The sequence below is a fragment of the Aedes aegypti genome, chromosome 2, assembly GCF_002204515.2.
Source record: "Aedes aegypti strain LVP_AGWG chromosome 2, AaegL5.0 Primary Assembly, whole genome shotgun sequence".
In the NCBI taxonomy this organism is placed as follows: domain Eukaryota; kingdom Metazoa; phylum Arthropoda; class Insecta; order Diptera; family Culicidae; genus Aedes; species Aedes aegypti.
Genome location: NC_035108.1, coordinates 176,976,517 through 176,995,407, shown reverse-complemented (window position 1 = coordinate 176,995,407; position 18,891 = coordinate 176,976,517). Strand labels below are relative to the sequence as shown.

Here is an 18,891-nt window from a genome sequence, read left to right as displayed (position 1 = left end):
TTTGCTTACAGCTAATAACGTACATATAGCAGTTATTACTGAAACCTATTTAAAACCTGGATCCAAACTAAAAAAGATCCTAACTGTTTTGTTTATCGTAATGATCGACTTGATGGGGCATGTGGGGGAGTTGCAACCATCATTCAAAGGCGTATAAAACATCAACTGTTTTCGTCATTTGAAACTAAAGTTTTTGAAAGTTTAGGTGTTTCAGTTGGAATACAACTTGGTAAATAAACTTTCACAGCTGCCTATTTGCCTTTTCAAGGCTCTGGGCTGCAAGTTAATGTGCTCCAAACTGACTTGCGAAACTGACTCGTGATAAGTCTTTTGTCATTGGTGACTTCAATGCCAAACATCGGTCATGGAATAATTCTCAAAGTAATTCCAACGGCAGAAATTTATTTGATGAGTGCTCTTCAGGCTATTTCTCAATTCAATACCCTGATAGTCTTACACGTTTTTCATCTTCTAGAAATTCATCTACGATTGATTTGGCCTTAACCGACTCTAGTCATCTTTGTAGCCAGCTGATTACACATGGTGATTTTGATTCTGATCATGTCCCTGTTACATTTCAAATATCCCATCAAGCGATTCTCAATCCTGTCAGCTCCACTTTCAATTATTTTCGAGCCAACTGGAATATATATGAAACATATATTGACTCTAATCCGTTACACCACCAGCTAGTGACCAATCGATTAAGTTTTCAGCTCAAACGGATGTCTGGTTCTCCAGATCCGTGCTCTTGAAAATTTGAAGTTTTGCTTCGATTCATCTTCACCTTATGGACCCAAAATTTTGAAAATAAAATTTCTCAATTGGACCCTAGCTCTAACCTCTTCTGGAAATCATCTCAAATTTTGAAGAACCTCAGAAGCCAATACCGGCATTGAAAGAGGAAAACAAATTATTACTAATTTAGGACATAAAAGTCCAATTGAAAATCAAGTTACTCAGGATTTCGAAAATATTCTCAATCAAGAGAACGCTTTCGAAAATTCCTAGGAGACTGATTTGGAAGAAATGAGAACTATTATTAAAAAATATGAAAGCTCCTGGCGATGATGGAATTTTATACATCCTCATAAAAAAAAACTTCCAGAAAGCTTAGCATTCTTAATTAATATATTTAACAAATGTTTTCATTTAGCATATTTTCCTAACAAATGGATAAATGAAAGGTTGTTCCAATTTTAAAACCAGACAAAAATCCTGCAGAAGCTTCTAGCTATCGTCCAACAAGTTTGCTTCCCTCCATCAGTAAACTTTTTGAAAAGATCATTTTGAACAGAGTGATTGTCCACATCAACGAAAATTCAATTTTTGCCGATGAACAGTTTGGATTCCGCCATGGACATTCGACCACTCATCAACTGTTACGTGTAACAAATTTGATCCGTTCCAACAAAACTGAAGGCTATACTTCTAAACATAGAAAAAGCATTCGATAGTGCTTGGCATGAAGGCTTGATCGTAGAATTAAAAAACTTTAATTTTCCAACGTACATTATTAGACTAATTCAAAGTTTTCTGTCATATCGTACACTTCAGAGTAATTATCAAAACCCCAGGTCTGAAAGACTTCCAGTTAGAGCTGGTGTTCCTCAAGGCAGCATTTTGGGACCAATATTATACAATATTTTCACATCAGACTTACCTGACTTACCTCAGGAATGTCAAAAATCTTTGTTTGCGGATGACACAGGCCTCTCCGCCAAAGGATGAAGCCTGCGTGTCATCTGTAGTCGATTGCAAAAAATGTTGGATATTTTTTCATCAACAATTTTTTCACTTGCAAAAATGGAAGATTTCTCCTAATGCTTCCAAAACTCAACTAACAATATTCCCACATAAACTCCATAAATTACGTAACGCTCTAGGGGGAGGGGAAGTAGGCTCAAGTGTTACGGTTCATAAAAAAGTTGAAAATTTGCATACAAAAAGCGTTACGGACGGGAGGGAGGGGGTCAACAATTTCCAATTTCAGCGTTACGTAATAAATGGACTCTGCCTTATTTGAAACCTTCAAGTAAACATGTTGTCACGATGAGAGGGGTTCCAGTAAATTGGTCAGATGAAGTTAAGTATCTAGGGCTAATGCTAGATAAGAATTTAACTTTAAAAAATCACATTGAGGGCACTCAAACCAAATATAATAAATATGTTAAATGTCTCTATCCCCTTATTAATAGAAAATCAAAACTTTGTCTTAAGAACATGCTTAAGATATTCAAACAAATTTTCAGGCCAGCCATGTTGTATGCTGTACCAATATAAATTATCTGTTGTAATAACAGGTAGAAATCTCTGCAGAGAATTCAAAATAAAATTTAAAAAATGATTCTGAAGCTTCCTCCCAGGTATAGTACCAATGAGTTACATAGAATCCAATGTTGAAACATTGGAACAAATGTCAAATCAAATAATTAATAATTTCAAGCAAAAATGTTTTTAATTATGAATCGTGGTTTACGGCTAACCAGCCGAATGGAAGTTTAACAACTACCGAAAAGCTAAACATTACATATAATTTGCAATTGGATTAGATGGACAAATTGATGTGAAGATTTGCGAAAAAGTTACACGTCTTCTCAGTGAGAATCGAACTCACGACTCCCCGATATCTAGTTGGGGCGCGTTACCACTACGCCATGAGAGGACTCATGAACGCAGAAGTTATCCTGAATTCGATTTCAGCTCAATAATCACGTGGTCCTTTTTCGCAAAGAAGGATAATTTCGGAAGAATTAGATGCCCATCCAAACACAACGCTTTCTATTTATATCCTATCCTATAGAGATCGGGGAGTCGTGAGTTCGATTCTCACTGAGAAGACGTGTAACTTTTTCGCAAATCTTCACATCAATTTGTCCATATAATCCAATTGCAAATTATATGTAATGTTTAGCTTTTCGGTAGTTGTTAAACTATTTTTTATTATACGAAATAATTGATGAATTAAGAACTATTTTATATCAAACGAAAGCTTTTGATCCACACTTTGTAGGAAATATATAAAAGATTTGTAAAAATACGGTTTTGATAAATATTTTGCCAACGCCGTGATGTTAGTGCTACTGTAGGAACAGATATAAGAAATATCATAGGCACATGTATTCCTATAGTGGCACACGCGATAATAAATACAAACATGTGAGTTTTCGTAGTTTTCATATTTTACCCACAAAACCAAGATTAAAAGCTTTCAGATTATGTAAAAATGATGACGCTAGCGTTGTTTTTCGATTTTATATGATTTTTTGTTCTTAGCTATGCGGATATTGGTACATCGACCCTACTCCCAATGGTAAACAAGCAAGAAAAATGGATTTTAACATCATCATTCTATTTAGGATTTAATTAGGGAAATACGGATATCTTTTATAATCTCATAATGCTTTTGAATTAAAGAATAGTCATGCATCAAAACGTGTTCCTTTATAAACAAATACATAAACGAGAAAGTCATACAAACACTGAATCCACACCACAAATTCCATTCTTCATTCGTGCTGTCAGCATAGCAAACACAATAGCAAGGAACCTACAACGAGAAGCGAAAGTGAAGTGATGCAGCACTAAATTCCAGACATTACAGCAACGTCATCACTTTTGTTCGGAACTCATCCGCAGAGATGTATGCCAGCTCGGTTCTTGTATCCTGCATCCAATCGTCCTCAACCAAACACAATTTTACATTGGTTTGCCAAGCACATAAATAACTGTCTTTGCAAATCGCACCCAAAATACAACGCTCCCCCATTTTGCAGCTTGGTGGTGCTTCAACCAGGAGTTGCAATTTTACAAGTACGAGCTTACATGTAGATGTATGCTATCAACAGTGGAACATATTTACATTTTATGAATTTCAGTAACAAGAGTGTGAATGATCAAAACTCGACACACTTTCATTCAAGCGAGCACTGCTAAATTTTGTGAAAACTTAATTTGACATCAAATATTTATCTTATGTGAATTACGGCTAACCAGCCGAATGAAAGTTTAACAACTACCGAAAGCTAAACATTACATATATTTTGCAATTGGATTAAATGGACAAATTGATGTGAAGTTTTGCGAAAAAGTTACACGTATTCTCAGTGAGAATCGAACTCACGACCCCCTGATCTCTAGTTTGGGCGCGTTACCCCTACGCCATGAGAGGACTCATGAACACAGAAGTTAACCTGAATTCGATTTCAGCTCAATAATCACGTGGTCCTTTTTCGAAAAGTGCACCTCTTTCGGAAGAATTAGATGCCCATCCGTGCATCGTTATACGTTCGGAATACGATGAGTGGATTTTGCCATCGGAACATGATATCAGTAATGAACTTACTTCAACGCTCTTTCGATTTTGTTTCGTCATGCTCATGCACGTATAATTTGTCAAATTTTGAAAGTGCACCAGTGTGTTCACTATTCTAAATCGCAACAGTGGCAAACAGTGCAGAGCTTATATGGGGAAACTTAATTACTCGTACGTGATGGAAACTGAGTTTTGGGTAATCCTTTATTGTGGTTCAGTCCATGGTTCAGACAGCAAAAGAAAATCCACCCAGATATGTCAATGGCCAGGGGTGCAGCACATGGAGCTTCGTGATTCAAAACCGGGATGATAAGACTGGACTTCTAATATTTTTTCTTTTTCTGCCGTATTATCCTTACTGGGACATGACCTGCTTCGTCTACTTTCTAGGATAGTACTCTTATTGCTTTCTTATTTATATACACTACCCTAAAAGACATAATTTTTCTATATGGAAGAAATAGGCATTGAGAAAATAAAGCTCAAAGTTTGAGAATTGTCTTCTCATACAAATGTTCCTAATTTTCAAACACATTCCTGCAGGCCATATGCATTCAACATTTTTTCACAACATTTTCAAACTAATTGGGTTTATATGTTTATGTAAAATAAAATATGAGTTAAAACAAGAGTTTTGCAATGGAAAACGGTGTTGGTTCGGAAATCTATATGGGACAGTTATACTTTTATGGGCAGTACAGCGGATAGGCAAAATGATTGACACAGGCTAAATTTTGCCTAAATTCAAATGCTTATAACATTATGAAAAAATGGGCGAAATTGGATGCATCCAGAAGCAGTCGACGACAAATTCAGTCTTGTTTCATGAACTTGCTTGGACATGCATATTGGCCATCGGACACCGGAGATGTTCCGGATTTTTCGAGGTCATGTCCGAATATCATTTTTCTGTCGCTTGAATTTGTGTGCATTGTAAAGTTTAATAGATGTGCACCTTTTATCTAAATGCGCCAGAGCCCTGCGCAACTTTTACGCCTGCTGCTAATCCACTGGTTCTTGAGCTCTCCAGGTTCGACCAGTAGGAAGCCGAAATCGGTCCAGCGGTTGGAGGGTAACTTCCGATTCACTGGCGTCCCGACGACCCAAAACTGGTTGTTTGTCACGATCAGTGCTACTCGACATAGTTCCCGACGGTCGAGCTAGCCTACTCCAACGGAAAGTTCCCGACGTAGGAATATCTCCCAAAAACGTTAACGTAACGCGTTCGTTCCCGCTTCACTGCTGCTGACCGATGAAGTGCCGAGGTCGATCAAGCGATTCTGGTTGGAGGATGACTTACGGTTCACTGGTGCTCCGACGATATAAGACGGACTACACAGAATAGTCCACAACGGGACTTGAGATTCTAGCTGATGTAGAAAGGACAACAGTGCCCAGGTTGCACTACCAACTAAGCACGCAACCCTTAGTCTTTGTCATCGTTAGACCCGTGGAAGCGTGAGGTAGGGGCTTGAGAGGACCACTGCTATATTGGGCGCTCCTTTCTGGTTGTCGACTCCCCATTTAGCAACCCCAGCTTCCTGGAGGGTATTCAGAACCACTTGATGCATTGACCACTCTATAATGCCCTGGGAAAAGTGGTCAATTAGGAACTTGTCCGGAATCATATCAATATGAGCATCAAACTTGAAGATTTTCAAAGTTGATGCTTTCGGAAGTATTTTAATAATCACCAGCTGTCATGACCATGCTATAGCAGGTTCCAGGTACCCCGGAGGATGTGGTCAATTCAAATCCTGTTCTAAACCATATCAATATGGGCACTAAACAACGATAATTTGGAAGGCAGCTGATGGTTCTGGAATTGCTTGTATATGTTTAACTCTTATACGACAAATTAAAACCTTGTTCATAAATCCCATAGAGAATCATCATTTGCCAGAATTTCCACGAGATATGGCACTCTATAGCTTTAAAAAAGGATGATATCTACCATATACTATATCTGCACAAATCTGTAGCACTTTGAAGCGACCCACATCCATTCAGGCGCAAATCATCGCGCTTCAACGTACTAATTTGCCTAATCAGCTAATCAAATTTTTCCTAATCTGCAACACCCATGTCTCCGAAGCCTTAACACTCGGATTGCGCTCCGCTCGTGTCGAGGAAAATTATTGCAATTAGGCCCACTCACCCAAGACGACGACGACTAAATTTAGTCATCATAATCGACTTCGCAGTGCAGTGGCACTCAGCTGATGGGACACGAAATCTCGTACTTTTCCCTTAATCTCGCCTGGCTTCGGTACGACCGTCGAGAGATTAGGTCCCTGTGGCGGTTCGAAACCGAGCTGCTCATGCCTGTCATCGCATCATTGCGTCAAGTATGGGCATAGGCGTAGCCAGTGGGCGCCGATGAAAAAAACCTTGCCGGAAATTAATCACAGCTTTAATCAAACATTAATTGCAACTTATCGTGGTAATAGAAGATTGCAACGATTTTTGACTCAAATTATTAATATTTTTTTCGACATTTGTTCCAATGTTTCAACATTGGATATTCTATGTAACTTATTTATACTATACCAGGGAGGAAGCTTCAGAACCATTTTCAAAATTTTGTTTTGAATCATCTGCAGAGCTTTCTTCCTGGTATTATAATAGCTAGTCCATTTTGATACAACATACAACATGGCAGGCCTGAAAATTTGTTTGAATATCAAAAGCTTGTTCTAAAGACAAAATTTCGATTTTCTGTTAATAAGGGGATAAACGCATTGAACATATTTATTGTATATGGTTTGAATGCCCTCAATGTAATTTTTGTAAGTTTATTTTTTATCCAGCATGAGCCCTAGATACTTAATTTCATTTGCCCAATTTATTGGAACCCCTCTCAACGTGACAACATGTCTACTTGAAGGTTTCAAATAAAGAGCTTTTGGTTTACATGGGAATATTATGAAGTGAGTTTTGGAAGCATTAGGAGAAATCTTCCATTTTTGCAAGTATGAAGAAAATATATCCAAACTTTTTTGCAATCGACTACAGATGACACGCAAACTTCGTCCTTTGGCGGAGAGCCCTGTGTCATCCGCAAACAAAGAATTTTGACATCCCTGAGGTAACTCAGGTAAGTCAGATGTGAAAATATTGTATAATATTGGCCCCTAAATGCTGCCTTGAGAAACACCAGCTCTTACAGGAAGTCTTGCAGACCTGGAGTTCTGATAATTACCCTGAAGTGTACGATTTGACAGATAGTTTTGAACTATTCTAACATTGTATGTTGGAAAATTAAAGTTTAATTTAAATTTTACGATCAAGTCGTCATGCCAAACACTGTCGAATGCTTTTTCTATGTCTAGAAGGGCAAGACCAGTAGAATAGCCTTCTGATTTGTTGGAATGAATCAAATTTGTTACACGTAAAAATTGAGTAGAATGTCCATGGCGGAATCCAAACTGTTCATTGGCAAAAAATGAATTTTCGTTGATGTGGACCATCATTCTGTTCAAAATGAACTTTTCAAAAAATTTACTGATGGAGGAAAGCAAACTGATTGGACGATAGCTAGAAGCTTCTGCAGGATTTTTGTCTGGTTTTAAAATTGGAACAACCTTAGCATTTTTCCATTTGTTAGGAAAATATGCTAACTGCAAACATTTGTTAAATATATCAACTAAAAATGATAAGCTTTCTGGATGTTTCTTGATGAGACTGTAGAAAATTCCATCATCGCCAGGAGCTTTCATATTTTTGAATTTTTAATAAAAGTTCTCACTTCTTTCAAATCAGTCTCCCAGGAATTTCCAAAAAGTTCTCTTGATTGAGAATATGTTCGAAGTCCTGAGTAACTTGATTTTCAATTGGACTAGTAAGTACTAGATTGAAATTGTGCGCGCTTTTAAACTGCATAGCAAGTTGTTGAGCTTATTCGCAATTAGTTAGTAATAATTTGTTTTCCTTTTTCAAGGCCGGAATTGGCTTCTGAGGTTTTTAGATAATTTCCAAAAGGGCTTAGAGCCAGGGTCGAATTGAGAAATTTTATTTTCAAAGTTTTTGTTTCTTAATTGTGAAAAACTTTTCTTTACTTCTTTCTGCAAGATCCTACTATCGCGAGTGCGTTGAAATTGCCTTCTCTTCATGTTTTTAAGGCGGATCAAGAGTTTAAGACCATTGTCTATAATCACGGATTCAAATTTTACTTCACATTTTGGAATTGCAATGCTCCTGGCTGCAACAATGGAATTTGTCAAAGATTCAAGAGCATTGTCAATATCAAGTTTTGTTTGTAAAGAAATGTTAACATTAAGATTAGAGTCAATATATGTTTGATGTAAATTCCAGCCTGCTCGAAAATAACACTGCGGAACACGTTTTAGTCTCCAGCATCAAAATACCTCTGTTTACTTAATTAAGGGTTGCTGAATCCATTGCCGTTTACACAAATATCATAGCACGTCTAGTTTCTGAGATATTGACTGTTGAAAATACAAAATTTGACTGTTTTAGCCAACTTGCATGCAAGTTTGCCAGCTTGTAAGGCAATTTATATGCTTAATTTGTCACAGAATTTAAATTTTATGTATAAAACAATAATTATCAATAAAGTTTATAATATTTTCGATGGTAAAATGTTCTATTTTGGTGGTTCAGAAAAGTATTGTATTTTGCCATATATGAGAAACGAAAAATGTTATATGAAGACTGCAAGCATGTTGAAAAAAATCGATTTAAACTAAATTTTATCGTGAGATGTCAACTAAATTGTATCTAAATTGAAAGTTCAAGATCTATTTAGCATGTTTGGTAGATTATATCGCAAAAAAGTTTAATAAATCATACTTTAAATTTCATGTAAACATCAATAAAACTAGGGTTTTATACAACTTTGGCGACATGTAGCTAAAAATTGTGACGTGCTGGAACATTTCTGAGAACAGCATCAGATTCAGCGACCCAAAAACTACGAGAGACACATAATTTGATCCTTAAGACAGGCAAAAATGTCAATTTTGTTACGCTGTGTAATTGATAGTGGAGATGATAGGATTGAGAATTGCTTCATAAGATATTTAAAATGTAACAGGGACATGATCAGAATCAAAATCAGCATGAGTAACTAATTAGCTACAAAGATGACTAGAGCCGGTTGAGACCAAATCAATAGTAGATGGATTTCTAGAAGAGGAAGAACATGTAGGGCTATCAGGGTATTGAATTAAGATGTATCCTGAAGAGCACTCATCAAATAAAATTCTGCCGTTGGAATTACTTTGAGAATTATTTCATGGCCGATGATTGGCATTAAAATTATCAATGACAAAAATATTTGATTTACTGCGAGGCAAATTAACTTGCTGCCTAATGCATTGAAAAAGTAGATAGGCAGCTATAAACGCATATTTTCCAAGCTTTGTTTCAACAGAAACACCCAAAGTTTCAAAAACTTAAGTTTTAAATGCCGAAAACAGGTGCTGTTTAATACGCCTATAGCAACTCCACCACATGCTCCATCCATGCAATCATGACGATAAACAAAAAAGTTTGGATTATTTTTTAGTTTGGATCCACGTGCCAATTAAGTTTCAATAATAACTGCATGTATCACCTCCCAGGCGCTACCGGAATGCTAATATATGTATTTGTTCGGATAGCAAAGCAGCCTTGAACGCTTTGAAGTCTAGAACTTACACATCAAGACTTGTTTGGGAGTGTTCCAAGCTACTGCAGCAGTTGTCCTATCGTAATAAGGTTAATCTATATTGGGTTCCTGGCCATTGCGGAATAGAAGGAAATGAAAAAGCTGATCAGTTAGCAAAACAAGGTTCTTCCATGCAATTTATAGGGCCTCAACCGTTCTTCGGAATGGCCTCTTGTGCTCTGAAAATGCAATTAAAGAGCTGGATGAAGGCAAAAATTAAACTAAACTGGAAGAACGCAATGGACTCTCGTCAGTCCAAACGATTCATTGAACCAGATGCCTATCAAACACAGAGGTTGTTAAACCTCAATAAACACGATCTAAGTACTTATACTGGCTTATTAACAGGCCACTGCTCCAGCAAACGTTACCTTAAAATTATAGGTAAATTGCCAGAAGATATGTGTCGTTTCTGTAAATTAGAAAGCGAAAGCACTGAACATTTGTTGTGCAAGTGTGTTGCACTATACCACAAGCGTTGTAGATATTTAGATAAAGGCTTGCTAGAGCCTAATGAAATTCAGTTCTATCATCCAAAACAGGTACTACATTTTATCCGAAACGTAGTACCTGATTGGGATGCACGCCAATAGCTGTGGAGATAGTTACTTCATATAGAAACATATTTCTACAGTACGGCAAAAACAAAGAGGATAACACCACAATAGATCAACTTAATGGTCGCAGTAGTATCATGTCCCCACAGAGAAAAAAAAATCACCTCCCATGTCTTCCTGGTAAAAATCCTGACTTTGCCCATGAATTCAATCGCAGTCAGTCGTATACAGATACCTTTATATTCCTTGTTTACCTTGCAGATTTGATAAAACAGTTGAGCCACGTTCAGATCCAGCGGGTCGGCCATCGACGACCTCGACGAAATGGATGAGTTGTTGTCGAAGTACAGCGAAGGGGGCGGAGGCGACGGGGCCCGTGGTGGCGTCGCGGAAAAATCGAAATTTTCCATGCGCTGTAACTTTTGGGCCAGCATCGGGAATTCCCTGCCCCCGCCTCCATTGGTGTTTGTGCTGCTGCTGCGGACGCTACCGGTGTAGTAGCTGGCCGGGGCGGTAGCGGTGCGATAAAACGGCTGCTCGCTGTCAAAGGGATCCATGGAGTGGACGACAGCTCTCTGTCTCTCTGTCTCTATCTCTATCTCTGAGGGTAATTTCACATGGAACTTTTCGGGAGTGATCCGACGGTACGTAATTAAATTTGCATTATATCTCTTGACTAACTCGAATCAAGTAAGTCCACTGCGGTGTTGGCAAGTTGAGCGACAGTAGATTGCTGTTTGGAAAGGCATTGAGTTTGGTGTGAGCACCGGCAGCGGTTTATGGAATTCTCGTGATTGTTTTTTTTTTTCTGGTACTAATGATTATTTTGTGAGGCGTTGGAAACAAATCGAACAAAATTCAATTTGGATGATTTTGTCATCAGTGGACTTTAATTGCTCTGACACAGTGTCGTCATGGGAGGATCACATTATTGGAAAGTGACACATATTTAATGAAATTTAAATTCAAAATGGGTTGAAGCTTATCGTTTGCATCTAACAGAGAGATAATAATAACACAGCGCAACAAAAATTACATTTTTTCGTTCTCAAGGATCAAATTATGTCTCTCTAGTAGATTTTAGGTTGCTGAATCTGATGCCGTTCTCAGAAATTTCCCAGCACGTCACAGTTTTTAGCTACAGGTCTCCGAAATTGTATAAAACATTGGTTTATTGATGTTTACCTTAAATTTGAAGTATATTTTATCAAACTTTTTTGTGATCTCATCAACCAAGCAGGCAAAAGAGGACTTAAACTTTCGTTTTAGATATATTTTGGTTGAAATTTCACGACTAAATGTAAATTAAACCGATTTTTTCAACGTGCTGGTAGTCTTCATACAATATTCTTCGTTTCTCTTATATGGGAAAATACAATACTTTTCTAAACCATCAAAAAATAACTTTTCCGCATCAAAAGTATTATAATCTTTGATGATAAGTATTGATATACACATAAAGTTTGAATTCTGTGGCAAATTAGGCAAATAAAGTGCCTTACAAGATGGCAAACTTGCAGGCAAGTTGGCTAAAATAGTCATTTTTTGCACTTTCAACCACCAATATCTCAAAAACTAGACGTGCTATGATATTTGTGTAAACGGCAATGGATTCAGCAACCCTTAATTAAGTAAACAGAGGTATTTTGATGCTGGAGACTAAAACGTGTTCCGCAGTGTAATGTTTAAACCCTTTCGTTACAAATGTTTCGGTGAATGGACAAATTGCATTATTGCAAGAAAAAAAAAATATTTTATTTCAAATATTTTGAATAGAGTTTTTTAATTGATATAACGCAATTGATTGGCTCATATATAATTGACCCAATATTAATAAATAATCAATAAAACCATTACAGAGCTGACCGAACATCAAGTTTTTTTTACATTCCGAAATATTTCATCTCGAAAGGCCACCGGAAGCGAGCTTCAAACAGATGGTAGTCGAAATATGCGTATCTGTCAAGAGATAAGAATTAAAATATTCCTCCTCATATGAGAACATGTTTGAAATTTTATTAAATACAATCACCGCCGAAATAAGGTGCCCACAGGCTCGTGATCACTTAATTTTTAAAAAAATCGGGTCTTAACTCATTTTTTTTTTTGTAATTCTATACCTTATTTTTTATTTTTGATCTAGGATAATTCGATTTTATCCATAGCGGTTCCTTATTTTGAAATACGTGAGATTTCAAAAAAAAAAAAAATCTAATATTGAATCTTTTTGAATGTTTCGACATTACGATATATTTGATACCTTACTCATAGAACACATAAAATTATTATTAATTTGAAAATAATTACAATATAATTAATATAACTATATCATTTTTCAAGTCTAACATGGATCCAAGCACGTTTTGGATAATTGGAATTTTTCTATTTACGATTTTATCATTTTTGGTACCGTGGTAAATCAAAATCCGGACAGTACCAATATTGGAAATCAAGCGTAATATGAATAGATAACTTTTTGTGTTTAGTTCATTTTCCGTGGTGCTTTCTTTGCTTCAGGATTTCGTTTTTTCTACCATTTGAAAAAGAGCCATCTATTTCCTTTTCAGTTTTGAATATCTTCCTATTATTTCGAACGCGCAACTCTCTAGAACACTATATGGCACAAACATGCATCAAATAGATTTAAATGTGATATATAAAATAATTTTAAAGCAATGTGTATATATTTTAGTATATCTTTTACCCTGAAATACAGTTTTCCGGATTTGGAATCAAGAGTGTCCGGATTAGAAGACAACATTGGCTCAAGGTGTCCGGATTTGAGGACAAGATATGCTTCGTTAATTTAACAAATTTTGAGTTAAAACATAACTTTTTTTTTAGTTATATTCAACATTACAGTGAAGATATTGTATGAAATGACTTGTTGCGTGACAAAAGTTTGATTAAACGTGAATAAAACATATTCACCACCCTAAGTGTCCGGGTATTGAGTGATGCATGATTTGATTTTTCTGATCTTTATTTTTGCAAGTTCCTATTTTTTATTGATTTCGAACCCCAGAATGATGTTCTCTTCCTTCTTTTTGGCATCAACGTCCTCACAGGGACAGAGCCTGCTTCTCAGCTTAGTGTTCTTATGAGCACTTCCACAGTTATTAATTGAGAGCTTTCTTTGCCAAAGTTGCCATTTTCGCATTCGTATATCGTGTGGCAGATACGATGATACTCTATGCCCAGGGAAGTCAAGGAAATTTCCATTACGAAAAGATCCTTGACCGACCGGGAATCGAACCCAGACACCTTCAGCATGGCTTTGCTTTGTAGCCGCGGACTCTAAACACTCGACTAAGGAAGGCCTCTACCTATCCCAGAAAACTAGGGTAGCCAATATATTTTGGACCCCTATATATTTTGGACCCCCTGGGCCATTTTCCCGCAAATTTCCCAGTTTAAATCGAAAGACCAACTCAATTCGCATGCCATTTGGAAATATTGGACTATTCCGCACTTACATTAACCGTTTGTACATAGAAAATGTGTTTAATTTATCTGAAATTAATTTAATTTAATCGGTTCATCTGTGCAACCGTTACAACACGTTGCACACAGAAATTGAAGCCGTCAGAAATTTTTCAAATGTAAACAAAAACTTTTTTCAAATTTCTGACCTAAAAGCGTAGAATTTCTTTGGTTTTCCATTGGCAATCGGTTGATTAGCCTATGGGCAACCATATTTACAACCAGTGTCGTGGACTTTGTCGCCAAACGATAAAAAATGCCGGGGGTCCAAAATATATACTTTGAGGGTCCAAAATGTAATGATGTGTCCAAAATAATGAAAAACAGTGCTTCACAATTCAATTATTTCCGACGTTTTTTGGATCCTACATCACCGCATGGGTATTTTTTTCTCGTAGAGGATGTTTTTATCTACATTTTGACATGTTCTTTGACTTGGTTACGCTGTGCAATTAATTAATTGGAACAAAAAACTAAAATCACTTCCTTAGGGGGTCCAAAATACGACCGTTACCCTATTCCCCAGAATATAACATTCCCTAGGGCCTAGGATGGAGCCAAAAATAATTTGGCTTTATTTAGTTTTTTTATGTCATAAAAATAGTACATTTTCAATTCGAATTGCTCAGACAGTTTGAATGAACAAATTTGAATGTTTGAAGAACAAATTGAATTTATTGTGGAAGCTTTCTATGGCATTTGTGGATCAAGACAATTAGCTTAGGGGGCTTCCATGAGCCACATGGTCATAACCAGAATGTGTGTCCAAAATTACAGCTTTTGCTTCAGCAAACCTGGAGCGTCTGCACTTCATGTTAGGAGCGGCTCACAACAGCATATGTTCCCCATGTCAGGGGCGGCTGATCATCGTCCAAGTGCCAGAGAAGGACTATAAGCTAAACTGAGCACTATGGTCCTCAAGCATCGAATAATCAACGAGAGAATGCGAACCGGGACAATCGGCGAAGACCACAGTGACATAAAGGGATTAGCGATTGGAAGGTACGTGGAACTGTCAATCTCTCAACTTCATTGGGAGAACACGCATACTCGCCGACGTGCTGAAGGACTAGCTGAAGGGATCAATGGTGCAAACGTTTAGAGGTAACCATACCATCTACCAGAGCTACGGCAACACACACGAGCTGGGAACAGCTTTTTAACAGCTCGAACGCGAGTACGACAGCTGTCCAATCCACGACGTTAAAATCATCATAGGAGTTCTTAACGCTCAGGTTGGCCTGAAGGAGGAGTTCAAACCGACGATTGGAAAGTTCAGCGCCCACCGGCTGACGAACGAAAACGGCTTACGACTAATTGATTTCACCGCCTCCAAGAAAATGGCCATTCGTAGCACCTACTTCCAGCACAGCCTTCCATACCGATACACCTGGAGATCACCACAGCAAATCACAGATCACAAAATCACAAATCGACCACGTTCTGATTGATGGATGGCACTTCTCCGACATTTTCGACGTCAGGACCTATCGTGTCGCTAACATCGACTCCATCTGGTGATGGTTAAACTGCGCCCAAAACATTCCGTCGTTAACAACGTACGGTACCGACGGCCACCCCGGTATGACCTAGAGCGGCTCAAGCTACCGGATGTCGCAGCGGCATACGCGAAGCACCTCGAGGCTGCATTACCGGAAGAGGGTGAGCTGGATAAAGCCCCTCTTGAGGACTGCTGGAGAACAATGAAGGCAGCCATCAACAATGCAGCTGAGAGCAACGTCGGGTATGTGGGACGGAGTCGACGAAACGATTGGTTCGACAAGGAATGTAGGCAGATTCTGGAAGAAAATAATGTAGCGCCGGCGGTCATGCTGCAGCAAGGGACCCGGCAGAACGTGGAGCATAATAGACGGAAACGGCAACAGCAACCCTGCCTCTTTCGGGAGTAAAAACTCCGCCTGGAGGAGACGGAGTGTGAGGAGATGGAACAGCTGTATACCGGACTCAAGAAATGTTTCCCGCATGTTCCCGAGATGATTTGTCGGTATAGAGTTGCGAACCCCTGTTTGATTTCTTTTAGCAAATAACAACACCCGAGGGTTTTGTTTCAAGTGTAGCTTTAGCTGTAATTTTATTTTGATGTTAATTTTAGGATAATTAGTTGAGTGTAATGTACTTACAAAAATCGGTTTGCATGGGTATAACGCACTTTCTAACCGTATTATAAACGCTGACACGCGGGATCTGCATGTACATATACAAATTTTAGGTTATGGTACATTCAATACGTTTTAATGTCGACTTACAATTCGTGTACGTTTATAGATTATATCGGGAATGATAATTCAACGTTTAGATTTAAGTTTTAACTAGCTGTAAGTACAAATTTTAATTTAGTATAAGAAACAATTCAGTTTTAATTCGACCTACACTTCACTACGTGTTGGTTCCTTAGTTTGGTGGTACAAACAATAAGAATGACGATACAGGTCGTCACAATGCCCTATTCATTTTACCCATACAGTCTTTCTGACGGATTACTTGACAGTTCGCTCAGGCTGTCATTGGAGCGTGACAGGAAGTGCTGCCTGTATCAACACGCAAGTTCTATCAGAAGCTCAACGCATCTCGCAACGGCTGCGTGCCGCGAGCCGAGATGTCCAAGGATAAGGATGGGAGCATTTCGACGGACGAGCGTGAGGTGATCGAAAGGTGGAAACAGCACTACGACGAACATCTGAATGGCACTGAGAGCACAGGAAATGAAGGTCAGGACAACGGAGGAAATGCCTTCGTCGGTATTGTGGCCGATGGAAACCAACAAGCCCCCATTTTAAGGGAGGTTAAGGATGCCATTCACTAGCTCAAGAACAATGAAGCTGCTGGTAAGGATGGTATCGGAGCTGAACTCATAAAGATGGACCCGGAAAGGCTGGCCATTTGTTCCTTTGGATCCCGCCTGGGACTATGACAAGGTGATGGACTCTCACTAGAAGGTGTTATATTTTACGAGATCCATTCAATTTGTTTGCTTCGCGGATGATATGGACATTGGCGGTCGAACATTTGAGAAGGTGGCAGACCTGTACACTCGCCTGAAACGCGAGGCAGCAAATGTTGGACTGGAGGTGAATGCGACCAAGATAAATTACAAGCTAGTTGGTAGGGCCGAGCCCGACACGACTCGCCTAGGTAGCAGTGCACTATGGTCCAGGAATCAGTTTTACGCGGAAAGATGCATTCTGAGCTTTAGAATGAAACATTAGACAAAAACGGTCTTCTACAAAGTTGTTTGTATTAGTTAAGCCCTTTGTTTGGTTTTATTGAAAATTAGGGTGGACCACATTTTCATAGAAATGATTAAACTAACTTTCTTATTTGTAGAAATTATATTATACATGCTTCAGCAAAGTTATAGACCATTCAATTTCAAGCAACTTTGCCAAAAAAAGTTTTTTTGTGTCACTTAAATTGACCGATTTAGAGCTTTTTTCCTACAGTGACATAGGGTGGTCCGAACAAAACTGGTTTTCTGGTTCTAGAGTTTTCAATTCAAGTTTCTCATCAAAGTAGTCTATGAAACACTTTTAGAGCTTTAAAAAATGCGTAATTTGATGAGTGAAGAACCTCGCTATCTCCTTCCGTTTAGGAGTTATTGTTGTTTTTCTTCCAAAAACCTTCCAACTTTGATTGTAAATATCTCTGATTGGGGCAAACATAAAAAATATCTTTTGACGGCATTCAAAAGACAAAATAAAATTGTATATTATATCAAAAAATTACAGATGTGTTATTTTTGTAACTCTAATAAAATGCCTTGAAAAACAAAGGTTTTTAAGCAGAAAAACTTTAATAACTTTTGAACTAAAATAGATATCATCAATATTTTTGCATGAAAATTTGCGTTTTGTAAAGTTCTAAAAGTCGTCCATAGACGACTCTGACGAGAAAATAATATTAAAAAAACTAAAGTTAAAAAACTTATTTTTGTTGGACCACCCTGCGATGATTAGGAAAAAATGCTCTAGATTGGTCAAATTTTGAGCTACAGAAAAACTTTTTTTGGCAAAGTTGATCAAAATTTCATGTTCTACCGCTTTGCCTAAGAGCATATACCAGTATTTTTGCAAACAAAAAAGTTGATTATATGATATGTGTGATATTGTGGACCACCCTAGTTTCAAATGACACAGTATGAAAGCTTACATTATAAGAAACAATTTTGTAGAAGACCATTTTTATCTAAAATTTCATTTTCATGCTCAAAATGTAAAATAATAAAGAAATACATACCATGAAAATCTTCAAAATAGTTTTAGAGCCCTATCTTTCTTATTTCAGATTTCTCGTCAAAGCAGTCTATGAACGACTTTAAGAACTTAACAAAACGCAAATTTTCATGCAAAAATATTGATGATATCTATTTTAGTTCAAAAGTTATTAAAGTTTTTCTGCTTAAAAACCTTTGTTTTTCAAGGCATTTTATTAGATTTACAAAAATAACACATCTGTAATTTTTTGATATAATATACAATTTTATTTTGTCTTTTGAATGCCGTCAAAAGATATTTTTTATGTTTGCCCCAATCAGAGATATTCACAATCAAAGTAGGCATGTTTTTGAGAGAAAAACAACAATAACTCCTAAACGAAAGGAGATAGCGAGTTTCTTCACTCATCAAATTACGCATTTTTTAAAGCTCTAAAAGTGTTTCATAGACTACTTTGATGAGAAATTTGAACTGAAAACTCTAGAGCCAGAAAACCAGTTTTGTTCGGACCACCCTATGTCACTGCAGGAAAAAAGCTCTAAATCGGTCAATTTAAGAGATACAAAAAAACTTTTTTGGCAAAGTTGCTTGAAATTGAATGGTCTATAACTTTGCTGAAGCATGTATAATATA

General features: G+C 37.5%; 1 protein-coding gene across 19 annotated transcripts in view; it reads right to left on the bottom strand.

Annotated features, from left to right (window-relative positions):
* Nucleotides 1–18,891, bottom strand: part of LOC5577794 (transient receptor potential cation channel trpm) — a 384,986-nt gene that overhangs the window by 145,844 nt on the left and 220,251 nt on the right. For 6 of the 19 annotated variants that reach the window (XM_021843241.1, XM_021843242.1, XM_021843245.1 and 3 more), the window contains exon 2: nt 10,798–11,276. The exons of the other annotated variants lie outside the window; for them this stretch is intronic. In XM_021843241.1, the coding sequence (XP_021698933.1) occupies nt 10,798–11,100 (303 nt within the window). In that variant the 5' untranslated portion in view covers nt 11,101–11,276. The remainder of the gene's footprint in view (nt 1–10,797; nt 11,277–18,891) is intronic. 19 annotated transcript variants of the gene reach the window in all.